This window comes from Adiantum capillus-veneris, chromosome 25, assembly GCF_014529385.1.
Source record: "Adiantum capillus-veneris isolate H3 chromosome 25, ASM1452938v2, whole genome shotgun sequence".
In the NCBI taxonomy this organism is placed as follows: Eukaryota; Viridiplantae; Streptophyta; class Polypodiopsida; order Polypodiales; family Pteridaceae; genus Adiantum; species Adiantum capillus-veneris.
The window spans coordinates 29485513-29507647 of record NC_140955.1 but is presented as its reverse complement, the minus strand read 5'-3'; the positions used below and the strand labels follow the sequence as shown (position 1 = coordinate 29507647).

The 22135-nt window shown below is 41.8% G+C and overlaps 1 protein-coding gene across 1 annotated transcript; it reads right to left on the bottom strand.

Moving 5' to 3' along the window:
- Positions 1-10889: 10889 nt before the first annotated feature.
- On the bottom strand, positions 10890-13751 carry LOC147424640 (uncharacterized). The gene is made up of 9 exons (XM_086500240.1): positions 13578-13751; positions 12733-13484; positions 12458-12646; positions 12277-12385; positions 12150-12208; positions 11511-12048; positions 11345-11415; positions 11214-11265; positions 10890-11063 (listed from the first exon to the last, which is right to left on the bottom strand). Exons 1-9 carry the CDS (start codon positions 13702-13704, stop codon positions 11005-11007), a joined length of 1956 nt encoding a protein of 651 aa, XP_086356366.1. The 5' UTR covers positions 13705-13751; the 3' UTR covers positions 10890-11004.
- Between the last annotated feature and the right edge of the window lie 8384 nt (positions 13752-22135).

Here is a 22135-nt window from a genome sequence, read left to right as displayed (position 1 = left end):
ATATACCAACAAATCTACATGAGGCTTTATAGAAATGTGTGCATACTATAGACGCTTCATAGAAAATTTTTTGTTCATAGCAAGCCCATTGACTAAAAAGAATGTTAAATTTGCATGGATTGCAAATGAGAATGAAGCTTTTGAAAATTTAAAGGCAAAGCTTATCTCTCAACCCGTGCTAATGTTACCAAGACCTTTCAAAGCCTTTTGAGGTCCAGTCTGATGCTTGTGGACAATATCTTGGAGCTGTTTTGCTTCAAGAACAACATGCCATAGCATACAAAATTAGGAGAGTGGATGACCAAGAAAAGAAACTAGGAATATATGAAAAAAGAGCTATTAGCTATCTTACATGCCCTAGATGCTTGGAAGCATTATCTCCCAGGCACTCCATTTATTTTGTGCACAGGTCATCAAAGTCTTAAATACTTTTTGGTGCAAACTAAATTAAGTGATAAGCAAATGAGATGGGAAAATATTCTCTCACAGTTTAATTTTCATATTGCTCACACGCAAGGGAACACAAGGACGCCCATTGGGTCACCAAAAATATTTATGCTAAGTTAGCAAAAAGATAATATGGCCCATTTAAAATTCTTAAGCGAATCAATGAAATAGCTTATAAGTTAAGGTTACCAAGTACTTGGCTCTCATAATGCTTTCATGTGAGACTCTTGAAACCTTATAAGGGTGAGCCACCCAAAGAACCACTAATTCAAGAACCACCTGAGTTTGAGGGTCAAGAAGAGATCTTGCAGCCAGAGAGAATCCTACGACATGAAGACAAGGTTTTAAGAAGTGGTAAGACTATCCGATGATATCTTGTCAAATTTTAAGAATTATCCTTTTGAAGATGCAAGGTGGATGCAAGACATCGAGCTAAAGGATAATGTAAACGGTGTAAATACTTACGATGACTCATGTCAAAGGTAAGAATCAGGTATGAACAAAGTATATTTTGATAAAACATTTGTCTACCTTTGACTCTAAGATTTCTTTTAAAAGTTCATAAGTGTTATGTATATGCATACCATGAATCAAGCTAGCTTTAGCTTAGTCTCTTAAGCATCTAGTAGACCTTGCCAATCTACTATGAAAGATGATTAGGGCTAAGTAAAATATACTTGCGACAACTAAGCCTTCGAAGCAGCTAGTGGAGTTATTCACCATTGTCGAAGAATATCGACGGGTAAAAAGGGATCCTCTACCTAAAGCAATAGGACTAATTATAACTTTTTTTTTCCATCCCATAGTCGAGGACGGCTATGATTTCAAGGGAAAGGTAATTTCATGAATATTAATTTCTAACCTTCTAAAAGTATTTTCCAACTTAAATTGGTCATTTAAGTCGAGGGAAAATAAAAAGAGAACAAGTGAATGTTTAAGTGCTAATGGACCAACCGGTCAAGGCTTGAGACCGAAAGGGGAAAGTCCATAAAAGAGCAAGGGTAATTGCTAATTAATTATCTCAGTCATAGGTACAGGTCAAGGAAGAATAAATGTATCCCGGGCAACCTTCATCAAAGGTACATGACAAAGGAGATCATCGAGAGCATAGGAGTGTAAAAATAGAAAATGATTGTGCTAAGCTCAATTCATTAGAATAACTTTTTAGACTCTAAGTATAAAGTCTAGGAAGCCTTATGGTGAAATTCTAACTTGCCACAAAATGTCTAAATTTAGTAGGTTTTGGGAGCAGCTTGGCGACACCTCCGAAGCATTGTGCTAAAGTTTTACACAGGAGGTGAAACTTTTAAAGCCCAAAGGGTAAGTTTTATTTTTTCTAGAATTTATCCTAATTTAGCAGGTCCTAAATTAGCAGGCAAGTTAAGGCCCCGGGTCAGGTTCATAAGCCTCCAATGTTTGTGCAAAGGTCTTGGACCTGAGCTAATTAATTAAAAGATAAGTTTATGGTTTTCATTAAATAAAAGAAAAAGCTAAAGACTAAGATTAGATCATCCCTTCCTCATTTAGTAAGTTGACTCACTTAACAAGTGTGTGTGGTGTTTCCACTTGCCAAGATGAGTCCCAAGAAAGGGGGGGGGCAGGGGGAGGCAAGTTCTAGCATGCAAGGTAGAGGGGACAAGTGTTGGGCATGCTTGAGTTGTATTCCTCATTGGTCAAGTGTGAAGCATTCTAATTCAAGTCTAGTGGCACACTTGCTTAGCTATATAGGAGAGGTCTTATTGCATTTTTGAAGCTCTTGCTCCTCTCACACACTCTCTCAAGTACCCAAGATTGGCAAAGCTCTCTCTCTCTCTCTCTCTCTCTCTCTCTCTCTCACACACACACACACACACACACACACATGGGGCTCTAGAGATTGACTCTATGCTCAAACTCTTGGCTATGGATGCGAATCCAAGCCAATGAAAGTTTCTTCTTCTCCATCTCTATTACTCTAGTACTAAGCTATGCTAAGAGCTTTCCCGTGAGCAAGTGTACATGGAAATCGACTCTCTTGCTTAAAAAATACTTCTCTCCGTCTTCATCTTGCTCTTTCCCCGTAGTTCCTTTCTCCCCGCTGGGCTGTTTAGGGTTTGGAAAGGAGGGTTATACCATGGAATCTTGAAGACACCATCTTCTTGATTCAAACAAGGCTTTGTAAGAGCACAACCATGTATTGAACAAATCTCTCTTTTGAGAGGATTATAATACAAGTCCTTTTGGAGGGGGACCAGCTCCAAGCAAATCCGGTCCTCATCGAGCTGCCAAGATTAATTGGTTATTCTCTTCGAATTATGTGCATGGTTAAAGTGTTTTTAATGTGTGTTTGTGTAAAGAATTCAACCCAACACAACCTATGATCTCCTTGCTATCTCTCTCTTAAAGGAAAACTCTCTCCTTTCATAGTTAAATTGAATCTAAAAGTAAATGTTAGTTTCTTTGACATTTTATGCATCCCAACCCAATATAGGAGGCAACATGGCCAACTGTAAGTATCAAAATTACTCATGTTTTGCTAAAGACAACCCTAAAGGCCATTGAAGGTTTTTCCAAGGGAAGAAGTCATCCAAAATATTAGAGGATCAATATAGCAGGTAGAGCATCCATTATCTCCATTTTTTAAACAAAACATTTAAACTAGTCATACCAATACTTAGGTCTGCTAGAGGAAATAGCATCAGATAACCAAAAACTTACAGGTTGACGTATTTAGCCTCAAATGAAAAAAAATCACCAGTCAACCAATATCATGATCAGAGTAATCATGCCCCCCCCCCCCCCCCCCCAAATTCACCCAGACAGTTCATCAAGCCAATTTTGAGTACCAATGCACCTTCAAGTTTTGCCTTCCACCATCGTACTGCAACACTTTATTCCAAAAAAGTTAATTACAGAGTGTTACAAGGATCAAAATTGATAGGTTTTTGGATACCTATTAAACGTATCCAAGGCTAACAAATATGTTGTCTTGTTTATATGGATGCAAGTGAGAATTTTATCTTTGCTTAAAGAGGTTTAGCTTAGCTGCAGTCCAACCCCAAAGATGAAGACCTATTTCATCCTTAGATGTACTTTTTGGTCGTAATCGGCCATCGATAGCTATTCTTCTCTTGGGATGTTACCCTGACTCCAATGGTAAATGATATACCTTGTGCATCCTCTCTCTCCTACCCTTACTCCGAAACAATTGAAGGTATGTTGGCTATTGCTTTCTTCTATTCAAAAAAATCCTTGAATCATGCTAGGATTATTCAGTTACAAATTTTTGACTAACTAGTACCTGGCTAGTTGCTTGATTTACTTTCTTTGGGACATGCTAAGTCTTGGCATGGTGAAGTGGTGGCTCCCAACGCATGACAAAGCTCCCAACATCTATTTAATTAGGGAGGTGAGGATTTCTATCTCTCACTTAGATTTTGAATTGCAAGTCTTATGAGAGAGAGAGAGAGAGAGAGAGAGAGAGAGAGAGTCCATTGTGTTGTTCTGCTAATCACTAAGTTTATTGGGCAATTTTCCTCTCCTATCTACATGGAGATTATGGAAGAGGCTTCTTTCTCATAGGTTTCTCTTTAAGACTTTTTGTGGTTTGGTTAAGAGTGGTCGTTGTGTTGTTCTGCTAATCACTAAGTTTATTGGGCACTTCTCCTCCCCTATCTACATGGAGATCATGGAAGGGCATTCTTTCTCATAGGTTTCTCTTGAAGACTTTTTGTGGTTTGATTAAGATTTTTTTTATAGTGACATCTTACTTTGACAACACTTTGTAATGAACTTTGTTTCTATATAGTGTTGTGAGAAGATGGTGGAAGGCAAAGCTTGAAGGTGTGTTGACATTTGAAAATGGCTTGATGAACTCTTTAGCTCTATTGGGTTGCATGATTACTATGGTCATGATATTGGTCGATTGGTTTTTTTGACAGGTTACGATTTTTCATCTAAGGCTAGATTTGGCAACCTATAATTTATCATTGTATGATGCTCTTCTCTCTAATAGATCTAAGTATTGATATGGCTAACTCTGCAGATTTTGTTTAAAAAAATTGGGGGTAATGGATGCTCTCTTGCCCTTGTAAAACCTTGAATGTTCTTTATGTTGTAATAGTAGGAAAAAGTAAAACATGAGTAATTTTTCCACTTACGCTTGACTATGTGCCTCCTATACTCGTTTGAGATGCATGAAAACTCTGGTCATAATTCTACTTGATTCGATCATACTACTATTGGGAGGGCTAGACACTTAAAATTTTGATTATACATCTATGATTGGATTATGCAACATCCTCTCGTTTGTTTTTTTATTGTTTGGCTGCTCGATATCGAGGAAGAATTGTATATTGTAATTTATGAGGTCACTGATCAAAGTAGATGATATTGGATAGGATGAAGATGTTTTACTGGTATCCCCTTGACCTAGCATACATAGGCATCAAGAATTGGACTATTCTTTGATTAAGAATTTTCTACTTAGGCTCATATTGGACATTTTGAAGGTTTGTTTTGTACCGTCTATAGCTTAGAGAATATGTCCAACCTCCTTTGGATGGGTTATGGTGATTGTCCTGGATTGATGGCTCTTTTTTAACTATAAAACATGAGCCTATAATCTTATTACCCTTGTGGTGAAGGGTGTCAGTCTTTCATTACATGGTATGAGTTCTTTGAGAATGGACATATGGCTCTTCATTTGACTAAGTTCTTATAGCTTTGGACCATGTTACTACTACCTAGAATTTTCTTTATCTAATTAGGCATGGAATGAATTTCCCTCAATAGATCTAGGTTATTTGAGTTTACAAAACTCGGTTTTTATATCTGAATGATGAGATCCTTAGCTTTACTGTGTCTAAATCTTTTTGAGTAGTTTTTGAAAAGCAGCTTGCCCTAAATCTTGATGTGCACTTACAATTCTACAAATTTGAGGATTGAACTTTGGTTGTTTGGGGATCTGCCTAGTTTTTGTTGCTCATTGGATTTTCCTACCTTACTCTTACGTTTTAAGATTTACTAGCCTACCTAGTTTCTTTGGCTAGAATCAAAGGGTAATACCTTGATTTACTTTTAGTTTATGCTTAATTGGTCCTCTTTTGCTCTAAAAACTCACTAACAATTTTGGACTCATATGTAATTTTTCAAAATGATTAGTGGTTCTACTCTAAGTTGTTGAGATTTCATTGGCTGGTGGATTTATTTATGCTTTGCTCTGATCTTTACTAAATCTTGGCTATGGCATAACTTACAAATGTTTTATGCAATAATAGTTCTGACTTAGCTCTACTTGTTTATCCTTTTTTAGCAATGTAACCTCTGAGCTAGGCCTTTGGGGTCTTGAGCGTGTTTTCAATATGTTGGTATCTACCCCCGTTTTGATTAATCCTTTACTCACGGGGTTGAGAACTAGTTTATTAATTTTCTTCTCACTATTGCATGGAATGATACCATGATGAAATATCTTTCGAACCTTGCTCAGATGGATTAATCCACTAGTATATTTATGAAGACCTAAAGATATCTTGGAGCTCTTTTTATAATTCATTGATGGGGGTAATATGGTATATGGTTATGGACCCATTCATTGGTGCCTTTTTTAGATTTGAACCCTTTTTTTTGGGTAAAACTAGGGTTGCTGAACAAGATATGATTCTGGGAGGATTTGGTTTCTTTGATAAACTTATTGAGATGTTGAGTGTATGGCCAACTAACTACGTGGCCTTGCTTTTTGGATCAAACTCTAATTTTGAACAATAGATTGAAGTAATCTTTGGTTTTTGTCTTAAAATCGCTTTGATATAAGCACATACTGGGTTGATGAAAATATTTTCAAAAATATTGGTAGCTCTTGATGCTACCTTTGACATAAACTTAAGTTCTTAGTGGTGGCTCTTTGGTCATACTAGATCTGTATGATAATGACCACATGCTGACATAAAGATTTTATTTTGAGCTTTTATAAATTTTAGTTGGGTATTGATAATGTTATTATTAGAACTCATTTTTTATCTTTAATCTATAATGACAAATTTGATCAATTTGATTGATGAGTCAAAACATAGAAATTAGAAAAAACAAAGAATGGTTTGTTTACTTTGGATATTAGACGTTTTATCCTCTAAGATGATTTCACATTTCTAATAGGTTTCCCATGATTTTGATGATACTACTATGATTGAATAAAGCCAACACTGGTTTCTTGTTGGAAGGTTCATGAAATTTGTAAAACATTATTAAAGAATGATTTTCTCGTAATGTTCGCCAAATTTCTTACTATAAACATTTCGAGAAAGAAGGGACCAAACTTCTTGAAAGATGAGATCTACTTTTGACCAATAATTTTTATAAAAACTTCAAAAAATTATACGCACTTAAATACACCTTCAAAAGGAGTGGTTCCCTTTTGATGATTTACTAAATTTTATAATTTTTTAATAAAAAATAATTTTTATATAACAACTGATTTAATAAATTTTTAAATAGGACAAGGATAAAAATTGATAGGTTCTTTGACACCTAAAAAACGTGTACAAGGCTAATGAATCTGTTGTTTTGTTGAAATGGATGCAGGTGAGAATTCTATCTTTGCTTAAAGCAGTTTAACTTAGGTGGATTTACTTAGATCTACATTACTTTTTGACTTGATGTATAGGATTATTGGAATAATATCTCATTTTGATTATATGGTACAAAAATGATTCGAAGGCAAAAAAAGTCTTTGTACAAATACCTTCTTGTTATTTAAAGCTAGCTATCTTTTAAACATAGTGTTCTTTTGTGTATAAGTATTATCTTAAATACAGCAACACACACGCCAAAGGAAGAAGATACATGCAAACACAAAAACAAGAAACAAACAAGGCAACAAAACATGAAAACAAATAGACCCTCAAAGATAAAAGCTTCCCTCTAAGTGACCCAATACTATGTATTCATAACCATCATGGAACCACCTTAGGTACTCACCATGACTTGATACTTTTCATTGTTGACAGTCCTTGACAAACAAGCTTGCAACATTGTATGGTTGGTCAACTCGATTTTGACTTCTTGGTTTGATTTGGGAACATGCTAGCAGATAGTGCTTCATGGTTGCACTTATTGCAAGGTATGTCCAACATTGGAGGATAAAGAAGGTCAAGATTCGTTTTATTGGATGAGAAGTGAGAACCTCTCCCCAAAGTTTGGAGGAGCCTTCAATGCAGGATTGCACTATTAGGTTGGATTGATTGTAGGGTTTGTCCAACCCAGGAAGAGGTAATTTTCATCTTCATCTGATGCAAAGTTAGGGGTTCTCCAAATGTGATAACCTATGTTTGCATGTTGAAGACATGTGTTGCATCATCCTACAAGAGCTTCAAAAGAATAAGCACTTGTAGAAATAGTTTTTGATCAGCTTCATGTCTAGAGTTTGGCCTCTTGGACTGTTGCATTTTACTCATTTTGGGCATGACTAGAAAGCAATGGGTTATTTTGGATGAATGCAAAGGTAGGGTTTTTGGCCTCACAAACCCCTTGGAGATTTTTTTCTAGGATGTGGCCAAAGAGGTCTCTTTACATGCATTGGTTACAAGATGCTGAACAATGTAGGTCTTCAAAGCTCTTGACTATTTTTAGAAAATGCATATTTAGGGTGTCCTTGACATTGTCAAGAGGGGTCTAAAGTTGACACAAGTTACTTTAATATAAATATCAAATACCTAGGTGCAAAGGGACTTGTGTCATGACTTTGGGGAGTAAGATCCCCCTAAGGGGGGTCCACCTTTCAAAACTACCTATAGCATATATATTCAAGAGCGATTTGTAAAAGCCCTCTGCATACACACTTCGTGATGAGTTAAAAGACTCCTTTTCTTTCATAAACCATTAACTTTTTTGAAAACTTTCATCTTATAATTCCTCTTGTAGAGATAATTTTGTAACTCTTTGAGTTAATAAAACCCCTTTGGTTGAACTTACGTGCTACTGTAACAAATTTTGATGTGGACTTTGGCAAAGATTAAGCCATTGTTGTGCAAATTCTCTCTTTTCCTCTCAACTCTCTGTGTATGATATTGATCTTACCTACATCATTCTAATTATTTTTATTCTAGTATGTTGTCATAGTTGATCTCGTGTGTGTGTGTGTGTGTGTGTGTGTGTGTGTGTGTGTGTGTGTGTGTGTGTGTGAGAGAGAGAGAGAGAGAGAGAGAGAGAGAGGAAAGAAGGTGATGCTTTTAGCAAGAGGGCTACTGTGTACAAGAATATAAGTATGAAAAGTAAGTGTTTGCCCTTACAAGTGATCCAAAGACATCCTACTATGCAAGCTTCAATCCTGTTACATGCATCCATCATAAATCAAGAGCACTAGGATTAGTTTATAATTGCAAATGTCAAAAGATCAAAGCACGTGTTATAAATGTCCACATAGAGTAGCTTTAGGATATTAGGGACCTAATTGGCCATAGTTGGAGAGCGGATGGCAGTGTAGGGGCCAAGGAGAATTTCTTCTATCCTTAGGCTCGTAGGGTTCTATGTTGTTGCTTTTAAATCGCATATGGTAGGTAGGTCCATGGTTGAGGAACAAACGATTTCTGCATCTATTGTGGGGGTGTGTGAAGATGGGGTTAAAAGAAGTAAGTAATTGCCGCCATGCAAGGTAGTGGGGTGGTCCACACATGCGGTACTATCATAAGGTACCGTTGATATCAAAAACCATTTATCCCCATGATGTGTTGCCCTTATTGGGTTTAAACCAAGCTTTGTAGGAGTTTCCTTTTAAGTATCTAAGCTAGTGGTCCCACCAAGTAGCTTCCTTTATGCGCTATTGTGAAAAAAATAGGCCCTCCTTCCTTCCCGGACTGAAGTAGTGGAGGAGGTCCTAGAGGGGGCACTAGGCCCCCAAAGGGACTCCCATATTACATAAGCCAAAGCATATATAACTGCGAAATGCTCCTAGAGTGTGCAAAACAATATGTTCCTGCATGAGCAACTATACGTGTTCGCCTGCGTGTGCATGGAAGCCAATCCACTATATCGAATTTAATCCTCCACAAAAAATCAATCTTGAACCGGATAACAATGATATTAGTAGATGTACCAAAACTGAAGCAACTTGCAATATAGTCATCATATCTCCCAACCATGAGAAATTTGTTAAAAACTTTTTGCAAATTTGTAAAGCTCACAAAAACGATGGGGCGTAACTAGAGGCATCTTCATAATCTTATTTTAAAAAAACTTCAAGCTGTAAAATGTTGATGCTAATAACTCATGATTTGTAGATAGTCTAAATGTTTTATCCCAGCATGCAAATTTAATCAGGAATCACGAAAATTTACTCAAGATGACATGCAGAAGAAGCAAAACAGATCTGCCAAACAAACTGAAAATTTATTCAAATCTCTTCAAACACTTCCAAATGCTTCTCTAAGAAAAATGCAAACTCACACCTGCTACTTACACATTGTGAGCTGCGATAAAGCTCACATAATGCTTCTCTACTTCAAATTTGAGTGAATCTCACCAAATTATAAAAATTATCTGGCGTGCCAAGGAGTTAGAGCTTGGCATTGAAAATCTGATCCCTAGCATGGACACCCAGGAGGAGATTTGCTCTTTGTCAATTTAGGAGAATGTGGAGAACACCTCAATGTTAAATCTTACACTAGAAAAACTAAACCAAGTGTTGACCCAAAAGACAGGTTTGTTCTTGGTTGATGTGAATGTGAGAACCGTAGGCATATATCCACCACTCTTGAGGGGAGGAGGTCAAAGGTTGCTACCAGCTGTAGTAACATAGTGAGCACGAAATGTGGCCAATGCAAACAAAAAGCAAGACTGAAAAAGTCACAGGAGTAGTGTGAGCTTACTTTGCAGTCACATACTCTATTGAAAGCTTTACCAAGAGACCTCCCGGAAGATTTTAATAGAAAGCACAAACAATGAAAGAGAATACTTTCCTTGCAACATACTCAAATGGACTTTGAGAAGAGTACTACTTACAAAAAATATGAATAAAAAATATGGAGAAAATTCTAGGGTTAGTATATTTGAAGGATGTACATTGAAATTCTCCAATTTTGTGTCAACTTCAAAAATCCTGTGCAGAAAACCAAGACCCCCTTCATTGTTCAAGGTATGCCATCCCCTCTCTAGATGGCCATTTTGTATTTTCCTGATGATATACCAGTCAGAAAGTGACATGCTCAGACTCAGAATGGAATTGGGATCATACAGCGAGGCAGCCCAAGGCTCCAAACCAACTCGTGAAGCCTCACATCTATCAACAAGACTGATATGTTGATACTTGTAAATCCAGTTGACTTGCAACAAACCTCGTCTACTTTTGAAATCGACCATAAACTCATCGACACAAATGATGAGGTCCACTTTTGTAAATAAAGTTGAGAGAGAGAGAGAGAGAGAGAGAGAGAGAGAGAGAGAGATTTGAACACACAACATCAGGAGAGCTATTGCCACAATGCTTGCCATATTTGAAAGTATACCACTCTTCAGTAGCCACAACAAAACCCCTGTAATTAGTTAACAGCAGTAAAATCGACAATACGATTTTGTTGTTCAGCTCTACTACATGGTAAATCGACGATACGATGACTGTCCAGCTCTACTAGATGGTAAATGTGAATCTGAAAAGAGAATCATGAACGATCAAGAACATTGCAGGCTCCAAGCATCTTAAAACAAAGTCACTCTAGTCCAGTCAGATGCGCATGCACAAATGCAAAAGCATGTACACACGTGTGCTGTTAAAAATAACTGTAGACACAAGCACTCACCTCCATAGGGACGACTATTGTTTCTCGCAACGATGCCAGCATAAGCTCCAGCCTGTTTATGACAAGCATAACCACAATTAGCAAAGCACATAGAGCAGTATTGCACAGCCAGCCCAAAACAAGAAAAATACCGAAGGTGTGGAATGGAGAATCTGAGCTGGATTATCACACCCTGCAACTCTACTGCTTGGTCCATAGGATTCTGTCATTAACAACTTATCAGATAATCAAAGCGATACTAATGTAGAAGCAATCTTCTCTGAGCCTTGCCCCCACAAATTCTTAAAGCTCACATACCTTGCGAAGGGTTTGAATGAAATCCATAACGAGAGGGAATTGAGCTGTCCCTCGGGGAGTAGAAATTGTGATGGCTGCTGAAAGAGTTCACACAGGTTTCTCGTGCATAACCATCTGGACCTAGAAAATTCTCTTGATAGCCTCCATAACAGGAAACTGAGTCCTCTCCATGAGACTGGTTTGAATAAGAGGTTTGTCTACCCTGGAGATTTGGAAGGCCTTGAAGATAGCTTGAAGATGGCTCATAAGGACTTCGATAGCGAGATCTCTCATGAGGTTGTGAAGTGGAAGAATACGGGACCTGTGCATATGGCACTTGGGAAAGTGGAGAAGGAACTGGCAAATGAGGAGACTTCCTAAGGTCTTGCAGCCTATAAGCATTACTACTGTAACCTCCTTGCTCTAAACATTTTGAGTCCTGTGGGGCAGTTTGATAGCGTTCAAAAGAAGAGTTCCTGAAGCTTTTTATAGGAGAATCGCTCTTCATCTCTGCCAAGTACCTTTCTGCATCACCTCTTTGCAACTCTGTGAAACGCACCTGCATATAGTGATTTTTAGTAAAAACAATGCGACAGAGGCACATAAAGTACGAACCCTTTCTTGGACAGAGGAGAAAAGGTCAGACGAGGTGAAGCTGACCTCATCAAACGGCTCCACTGAGTTTAGCATCTCCTTGGAATTTGGCAGCACAAAATTTTCTATAAAAGACATCAAGCTCAATTAACAAGAAAAGGGACAATCATGTAAGAGCCAAGCTGAAACATACTTAGCATCTCCCTGACAGCATCCTCTGGAACTTCCTTGCCCATTTCTTGGGCGCGTGCACAAGTTCTCCTCCTTAGTTCCTCAGGATGAGGGAAAACCACAACTGCTATCTGAAAAACAGCTTTATAATCAGAATGTCATAATGCTTCAAACTGCAAGCAACCTTTTACAACAAAGCAAACCTTTTGAAAATTCCTAAAGGGCTTAAGTTTGCGGATTCGAGCACTCCTGTAAACATTTGTTTGGTCAATTATGATGTTTCTTGAAGCCTTTGAAGCTCTATCCATGAGTTGATTGAAAATTTTTGTTGCACGATCCATCAGACGCTCAAACCTCTCACCATAATTTCGTTTCCTTAGAAGACCAGGCACCTGCAGGACAGACAGGGAAATCATTCACATCCAAAAATTAGCTTTGTGATCAAATGAAAATAGTTGAAGCAAGTCATCCAGCTTGCCTTCATTTGATCAAGAGCTGCATTGGTGCCAAGCAGCACATAACGCTCCTCAGCATGTTCTCTGACCCATTTTTGGGCCCAGGTGGTTTTGCCAGAGCCTGGCAATCCTACCATCATTATGACTTCACAATCACTATCTTTGGTTGCTTGTGGACCCTCCACAGCATTTCCATCATTCACAGCTGCATCCCAAGGCTTAAATCCTTCTAGAGGCTGCAGGCCATGATCAATGCTTAGCAACATTCTGACCTTCACATTCTTCAACAAAATGTGAGGGAATATGGCCTTATTGTGATCTAGAGCCCCTACGATGTCCAGGCCTCTTGGACCTGCATCAAATTCGACAGCCACTCCAAGCCATTTTCCGTTTTTTGCAAAAGAGACTTTCGCTCTGGATGGATTATCTAAATCAACTGCACACATGATTATATCTCCAACACCAAAGACGCCTCCATAACCAGTGAAATCTCCACCATGTGAAAACTTCCCGGTTCCTCCATAGCCAAAACTAGTGCTGCTTTCACCAAGACTGCCAACATCACTGTCACCTCTAGACAGACCCACTCTACAAAGGTTTTGCTGATCCTTGGCAGTATCCTCCATGATTACTTGCTGATTCTCAATCACTCGACATCCAAAACAGTACTTGCCTCCCTTCACACCAAAAGTTGCTCGTGCACCTGACCAGCAGTAGGCAAACCCTTCGTTGCACAGAGCGCTTCCAGTAATTCCATCTGATTCCACCGTAAAATCTACCCACGGTACAAAGACAAGAAAGTACGGTTACCAATGACTCCCTCCTGACTCACTCAACAAGAACAAGCGAGGGAGCATATCAATCATACCAAGGTTGCAGTCCAGCGAATTGAGTGCCGGTTTTCTCTTCGAAGGAGGAGGTGACCCTAGCCTGGCGCGCTTATTTGTTGCGCCTGCGTCATACGCATCCTGCTTCTTCTTGGGCGCCATGCTCATGAATCACCTCCGCAGTAGGGATCGACCCTTTTACACAAGGGTGGAACGTAAAAAGACAATATTTCAATTTTAATGTGAGAGAGTAGTCGGGGACACCCAATTTGTAGAAAATCGTAGGAGGCCAGAATCAGACAACTAGCATGCCTTGATCGACTCGCTGTGGAAACGGTGTGAATTAAACAAGAAGAGCAGTGTTGTACCTTACACCTGATCGCGTCTCTTATTCTGAAGGCTTTGTAGCATCTCTCCTCGAAGCTTTCGCCAAAAACTCTATGACCTTGCATCACAAACGAGATTTTGCATTAAAAGATGTATGGAGGTGAAAATATTGCATTACAATAAAGATGGAGAGAGATGCATTTCGTGCATTTGTGATGATAGTGCCCAAAAATAAAAAAGAAAAAACCATACGTATGTATGGTCTGGAGTTGGCACCATTCTCCACATTTATAATAATATCGTAGGGAACGTGCCCTTCCCTCGCCACTTTTATCTCCTCCAGTGTTGAAGGGGGGCTTATGCTTCTCCTCTAGTGTTGGAGGGACTTTCATATTGTAAAAATACTACAACTGACAAAGAAGAACTCATTACCAATGTTTTATGAAGACATGTATCATTCCACATTGCCATGTCGTGGTGTATCGTCTATGTGTCTCTTTGTTGGGCATCCCCAAAAATTCTTCAGCCATTGTCACCTTCATCTACAACCTTTAGAATGGAAATCATGTAAATTAATTGCTTTAATGAGTACATGATGTAATCTAAGTACTTTTGAGATCACATAGAGGAAATCAAAGTCAAAATATAAGTTTACCTTTGGTATTGGTCGTGTGGATCGACGCACAATCTTGGATGGATCGGCTCCTAGATCTTCCTTACATTGTTTTGCCACCTTGCCTGCAGTATAAAGTTATGCCATCATCATCCAGTCTGTGACTTCTGCAAAGGTATCGACTGTCGCATTCACTTTTGCTAACATGCCTACCATTACCTGCACTACTTATGATGTTCTTGGTTTCAAGGTATGTTGAATCTTCCTTACTGTCTGTTCGTAGGCTCACATGCACACGTACACAAAGTTGCAAACTTTGGGACACCCCATCTGGCATACATAGCGATCAAGACACGGCTAAGCACAAGATCTTTCTCCAAGAGCCCTTGCTTGGCATCTGCTGAAAATATCCTAGAGTTTTTCGGTGCTGCCCTTTTGGAACAAATCCTGCAATAAAGAGAGAGGCCATCACTTCGCATCTGTTGAAAATAGACTAGAGCTTTCTAGCCCTGTCCTTGTGGGACAAATCCTACAATCAATGCGTTCCAAGAGTCCACACTCTAGACAGGAAGCTTTTTTAGAAGTTCTGGTGCTCTTTGAAGTGCACCACATTTAGCATCTTGTGTAAATCCAGAAGCCTTCAAAATGCACCTGATTGCGTTTGGAGATAGGCCCTCCCTTCACATCTCCTCAAAACAGTCCAGAGTTTCCTCGCGATACCCCTTTTGGGCATATCCTACAATCAGACACAACATCCCGCGCAGGAATCTCGTCAAAGACTTGTTGTGCCATGATAGGTGCACTGCACTTGACACACATACTAACCAACATATTCCCCAAGTATGTGTTGATGTCAAGTAACCCAGTATCGCAAATATCTACATGAATCCAATTGCCTTGGTACAAATCCTTCTTCTCAGCATAGTCTTTAAGTGAGCTCACAAAAGAAATACTTGTTTCCTAGCCCTACCCCTATTCTCACTGCAGTCTCGCCTATCTAGAGGACGCTCGGATGCGGATTACTCCCCATCCAAGCCAGCCTCGAAGATAGCCCATCTTGCTGCTGCGGCAGCATCTGTTCTCTCTCGCTCCCCATGAGGATCGTCTCATGGAACGTGCAGGGACTAGGTGGGCCCCAGTTTCAGCGACAGCGGGGCCGATTGCGTTAGGAGCTTCAGCGTTGCCTTGTGGGAGGAGAGATTGATCTCCTTATGCTTCAGGAGCACCATCTGTGTGAGAGCCGCATTCGGCGATGTGGTCAGATTTTGCGTGGACGATATGATACCTTTTGGTTAGTTGCTTTTGGACCTGGAGGCATCCAGGGTGGGGTATGTATGACTATTGCGGATTCATTGCAGCAGGCCATTGCGGGCAGAGGGATTATTGTGCCAGGCAGGGCTCAGTGGATTACTATGCAGGTTCAGGGTGGCCTTGTGGGCTTCCTGAACATCTATGCGCCCAATGTGGCGAGTGCTCGTGCAGAGTTTTGGTCACAGATTGTTGAGTCTTTGCCGCAGGCTGACCGTTGGTGTGTAGGAGGGGACTTCAACATGTTGGAGGACCCTTCTGACATGATTGGAGGCAGCCATGCTACTGTGCATGGAGTCGAGTTAGTAGCTTGGGAGAGGTTGTGTATGACTTTGAGGGTCTCGAATACATGGCAGCACTCTGGCTTTATGAGGCCTCCAGCCAGTCTTGACTTCTCTAGATTAGACTGCAGAGTGGGAGGAGTGAATCTATTGCGGATAGATCGCTTCTACACTAGTGACCACTTCAGTGACTTGGGGGGATCAGTGGGCATCCTGCCAGGGACATCCTTCTCGGACCATGCACCAGTGATCCTCACAGTGGCAGACAGGCAGAGGAGTGGGAACACAATGCTTCGCATCCCAGAGCGGGTCTTGTTGGACTCATCACTCAGAGAGAGGGTAGAGGCTCTCTGGACAGAGGGCATGGACAGCCAGGTTCCACCTGCAGACAGAGTGGCCTTAGGCCTAGTTCAGCTTAGACACTTTTTTCTCCAGGAGTCTCTAGCTCGTCGGGCTGCAGCGAGAGAGGAGGAGCAGCGTCTCAGACGAGGCATTGCTTCACTATAGAGGATGCAGGAGCAGCATCCAGACAGTCCATGGTTGAGGAGCAGTTACAGCAGGATCGACAAGAGATTGCTAGCACAGAGGAGAGGCGCCATGAGTTTGCCTTTCACCGACAGGCATCTCAGTGGACTCGGGTGGGTGATAGAGTGACAGGTGCTTTTTTTGAGACAGTGGGACCTCAGCACCCGCATGCCAAGTTCAATCAGTTGAGGAGACCTGATGGGTCAATTTCTTGTGAGCCCGAGGATATGCGTGCAGTTGCTACTGACTTTTGTCATGAGTTACTGTCGGCTGAGCCCCAGTCAGAGCGGCAGGATGCATGCACGGAGCAGGTTTGGGCACAGATGCCTTGTCTTGTGACAGAGGAGATGCGCCAGAGGCTAGAGATGCCACTTCAGCTTGAGGATCTGCACACGGCTCTCATGGCCCTTCCTCGTGGTAGCTGTCCAGGTGAGGATGGGCTGACTCCAAGCTTTTTCTTGGAGTATTGGGACCTGCTTGGCCCAGATCTTTGTAGTGCCTTTCATTACATTTTGCACACAGGAGTGATGCCTGATAGCATGATTGAGGGCCTGATTTACCTCATTCCAAAGGAGGGGCTCCTTGGATGAGATTCGACAGTGGCGCCCCATCACCATCCTCAACTCAGCCTACAAAATTCTTGCCAAGGCTCTGAGTTTGAGGATTCGGCCACTTTTGGAGAGCCTTATACATGGGACTTAGACAGGTTTTGTCAAGGAACGTAGTATCCTTGACAACATCTTCACTTTCTGGGAGGCTTCTGCCATGGCACGGCTCTGTGGGGAGGACCTTGTGATTCTTCTCTCGATTTTGAGAAGGCCTACGACAAAGTTGATTGGGACTTTCTAGAGGGCACTCTACGCAGGATGGGCTTCTCAGATGCTTAGATCAGAGGGGTGTCAGCTTTGTACAGACATGCTCACAGTCAGATGCTTTTGGCAAGAGGTAGAGGTGAGCACTTCATGCTCACACGCTCGGTCAGACAGGGTTGTCCTCTTGCCCCCTTTCTCTTTCTGTTCTATGCGGAGGCGATGAGCAGATTTTTGGTGTCAGAGCAGGTTGGTCTGCGGGGCTTAGCACTCCCTATTCGGGGAGATGAGCTACTAGACGTTGAGTTTGCCGATGACTTAGGCTTGTACTTAGAGGGCCAAGAGGCCAATCTGCACAGATGTGAGCAGTCTTTGGAGACCTTCTGTTGTGCATCGGGCGCACTGATCAACTGGAGAAAGACAGTGGCTTTCTCGGTTGGCAGTGTTGCTTTGCCAGATTGGATGCCAGGAGAGGGTTTCAGGTGGATTCCCTCAGGGACTATAGTTCGGTACTTGGGTTGTCAGGTTGGTTTGGACTTGTCCCCCGAGTAGCAGATTGCTCCTCTTCTCCTATCCATCAGGATAAAGCTGTTACATTGGAGTTCAGCACGACTTTTGCTAGCTGGTAGAGTAGTAGTTGCCAACCAGGTGTTGTTGGCGACTATGTGGTACATCACTTCTTGCTGGATCTTCTCGAGTTCTTGTATCAGCCAGGTAGAGAGGCTGATTAGGAACGTCCTTTGGTCAGGTCGTGACACTCAGATTGCCCGAGCCAAGGTAGCTTGGTCGGTCATCACACTTCCTTGTTCTCAGGGAGGGCTTGGGATCATTGATCCAACACAGCAGAACAGAGCCCTTCTTGGGAAGTTCGTAGTCAAAGGACTTCTTCCAGGAGAGGAGCCCTGGAAGGAGTTCTTGCTGCAGAGGCTTCGTGCCAACGTGCCTCAGTCAGGAGGCCCTTGGCAACCTTCAACCAGATGGATCTTTACAGAGCTGCGCCGAGTTGGTTTGAGCAGGAGACTGGAGGACCACTTCGCTATGAGTTTGCTTCGATCTTGGGAGCTCTTACGCCGTGGCCTGGAGCAGAGACAACCGATGTGCGCGGAGGAGCACCTACGGCATCCCCTCGTCTGGAACCCCATGGTTAGCACTCAGAGAGGCCACTTGGTTGGTAGTCGGCCTCATGTTTCTTGGGGTCCCATGGTAGCAGGTCCAGCACGCTCTCTAGGTGACTGGCTAGAGTTCACAGGTTTGTCAGAGGAGGTGCAGGGTTTCCAGCTACAGGGCATGAGAGGGGTGCAGAGCATGTGTCAGAACATCTCAGAGTCAGTTCCAGCTGAGTGGCTCACGCCTCTTGAGCCAGTAGCACCCCGGTGGATGGGAGCCTTCACACGAATGGAGGTTCTCATTTCAGTTAGGGCCTGCTCAGAGTCTGTCTGTCTCAGCCTTGTTCTTCAAGCTTCAGGGTGGGGGACGACTATAGCAAGTTGCAGTAGAGGCCCCGCAGGTAGTAGAGTGCTGTTTTCAGAGGATCCGAGTAGTGGGCATCTGTGGGAGGACCTGCGTCATAGACCCTGACCTAGCAGTTCTTGAGACAGGACACTGGAGGCTATGGGCATGGGAGTGTTGTCCCTGGCACGAGTACAGTGGGATCCTGGTGAGTGGCTATGGAGGGACCCCTTCTCTTCTGCAGACCACCCAGGAGTCCCGTTCTTTCAGTACACTGTTCGACTGGGACGTCATATACTAGCAGCACAGAGAGAGGCCCTCCCCGCTGCAGCACGTCACTGGCAGGAGGAGGGTCTCACAGTCGAGTTCTTGGCAGACTTTTGGGAGAGGTTGTGGTACTCCAGACAGCCGAGGCGAGTCACCTTGTTTCAGTGGCTGGTCGCACATAGAGCCACAGCAGTAGGGAGCTGGCTAGTGCATAGTGGTCTCTCGGCCACATGTGCACCTTGTGATCATTTGGTGGAGAGTCAGCGTCACTGTCTTTGGGACTGTCCCTCGGCCCAACAGGTGTGGCTACAAGTTCTTCGGCTGATGCTTGCTCTCTCCACGGCTCGACAGTACACTTGGGGGGCAGCGGCTTGGTCCACCCTCATGGGCCAGGCACTTCAGTTTGAGCTATCTTCCACCAGCAGGATGATAGTGATACAGGGGGGGCGACCTACACTCTAGCCTGCTCTACAGAGCTTACTCCACAGGAGTGGTGCAATGAGAGAGAGAGGAGTGTTGAGAGCTCATCAGTGGCCTGACACTCTGGTTCATCTAGCGGGCCCGCTGTTTCCGCATCTTTGAGGCTCGTCCTGTGCCACCAGCAGAGACTGTTCGTGACTTTTGGCTAGAGCTGATCCATACTCTCAGAGGACAGCTTGAGGGACTACAGGGCAGCTTTGACCGCATGTGGGAGTGCTGTGAGGCTTTCCTTCGACTCTGGAGCCCTAGGCCTTTCTACACCATCGTCCAGGGGGTGCTCAGATGGCACTACTTTCCACCTGTGTGGCTCTTCCCTCCTCCCATCTCTTGATTTAGCCTCATTGTATATATGCTGTTTTTTCATTGGGAGAGTCTCCCCATCATGCTTGTTGTAGCCCTCTCTTGCAGAGGTGGTTGTAGCCCTATGGGCAGTTTTCATTAACTAATAGAAGGATCTTTTTATCGGGAAAAAAAAAGAGCAGTAAGTAAATATTACTAAAATGTGCACTTTTAATTTTATTCATAATAACTAAAAATAAGGTAGGACATAATGTCATTCTTAGGCTCTACCATACAACCACTCATAAAGTTGCCATACTTTCTTCTCTTACCACTTTTGCAAGCATAGTCAAAATCATATCTAAATAGACAACCTTGGCCACATAATTGTTTAAAAGAGATGATGTAATGATACTAACAGGACTAGAGTGATCATCACATTGGACCTAGCATGCCACACATGAAAGTATAGTGCCAATGTCATAGTCCATGAGAACTCATACTCTCCTTGTGTGGGTTATGTCTCATATGTTGATGTCGATACCTCGACCATCTATTTTGGTCTCCTTCGTGAAGAGGAATTCAATTTAAATGGCTAAACTAAACTCCATGAGCTTTTAGACCGTACTATCCACCCTTATGGTGCCAACTAAAAGATCTCTTTCTTATAGCCATGGGATCTTCATATCTAATCTTACTCTCAAGAATTGAAAGATATAAAAGTGCAAATTGTTTTGATTGCTACCTCTGTAGCTATGTTTGTCTTTGTCATAAATAAATATTTCTATGTCATGAAACCTCCATAAAGAAGTTATTACTTGGTAAGACTGAGATGATGCACATGCACTCCTTGTCCCATACACAATGCACCTCGAGTGTAACATGAATGGTATATAATTACTATCAGCCTATAGGCATCAGTATTTCATTGCATCAATCATTTCATGGAATGCATGCATTACATGTAAAACACAAGTAAAAGAGTGGAATGATTGACTGAAAAATGATAAAGAATTGGCAAGATAATTGCCACGTAACTGGTTTGCTATGGTTCATAACCATGCTTACTGATAGGAGAAGACATCATCGATTGCATGCATATTAAAACGAGGAGACTCAATTGTAGAAAGTTATTGTTTGTCCATAGAGGCAAAGTAACTGCCTAGAAGAAGATATTTGTATCTAAAATATAAATTGCATATAGGACCTCGTGCACTTTTCATAGTACATTGTATCAGAGAAATTGGCAAAATAAATTGCTAGATTGTGTTGGAAAGCTATAGAAAGAATCATTGTTTTAGCAGATGTGCAACACATATCAAAAGTGTGAATCCTTTGCACATAACCCGATATCATAAATTTAATCTCATTAAACAAGCCCAAGTTTCCGTCCTTGAGAGAGCTTTTGGAACTGTATGTACCCAATTTTTTGAGACCTCCATGAGACTTGGACTCTTGAAAAAGCTATAGCTGATACCTTTCCTTGGTTTGATCATATTGGCCCAGGCTTGAGAGCTTTGTGTGCTCCCTCTCCTTGAGAAGAGCCTTTAAATTCTTGGCTATGATGAACTCTTGATGTGCACCTTGTATTGTAGGACTTCAAACCCCACAAGAACTATGGGTCTTTGCCCTTGAATTTCCCTACCATCCCAATTTTGTGGTAAATTGTGGTCCTGAAACCCTTGTCATGATTGTATGTGGTGTTCTCATTGCTTAACATAGCCATCTATGGAGCCTTGCTCCCTGAAACTTGAATTACGCTTTGCATGGCTTTGCTCGTTGAAAAGAGCTTTAGTGGCTTCAATTGGGGCTGGCCCCTTATGGTGGCCCTAGGAACCCTTTGGGCATCTCTAAAAACATGTGAAAGGGGAAGCTCCTAGCCATGGCAGCAACATCACACAACAAGAGGAGAGAGGGAAGAATTTTATGAGAGATACCCCTCCCCAGGGGTCTATGGAAAAATATACAATCTATACAATTTCAATAGACATCAGAGTTGTAGGATTGTTTGCACAGGGGAGGAGTTCTCAACACCCGACCTAGCACTGTGTTTAGGCCACGAGCCAGACTGCATCCAGAGGCACCTAGCGACTAGTTCTACATCTAAATGGGTGTTATGAATGAAAGCGTACTCAATAAAAACAACAAGGTGGAGAGAGAGGATAGTGGAGGGTGAAATGGAGCACGTAGAGACACGAGAGAATGACAAAAGAAAATATTTAATTGGCCCATTTAAATGAAACAAGCATCCATGAATAAAT

Coding starts and splice junctions, on each gene's coding strand:
- LOC147424640 (XM_086500240.1), bottom strand. CDS start 13,704: ATGAGCATGGCGCCCAAGAAGAAGCAGGATGCGTATGACGCAGGCGCA. Junction 12,647..12,732: donor CAGCTCTTGATCAAATGAAG/GCAAGCTGGATG, acceptor TCTGTCCTGCAG/GTGCCTGGTCTTCTAAGGAA. Junction 11,064..11,213: donor CAATAGTCGTCCCTATGGAG/GTGAGTGCTTGT, acceptor TTCTCTTTTCAG/ATTCACATTTACCATCTAGT.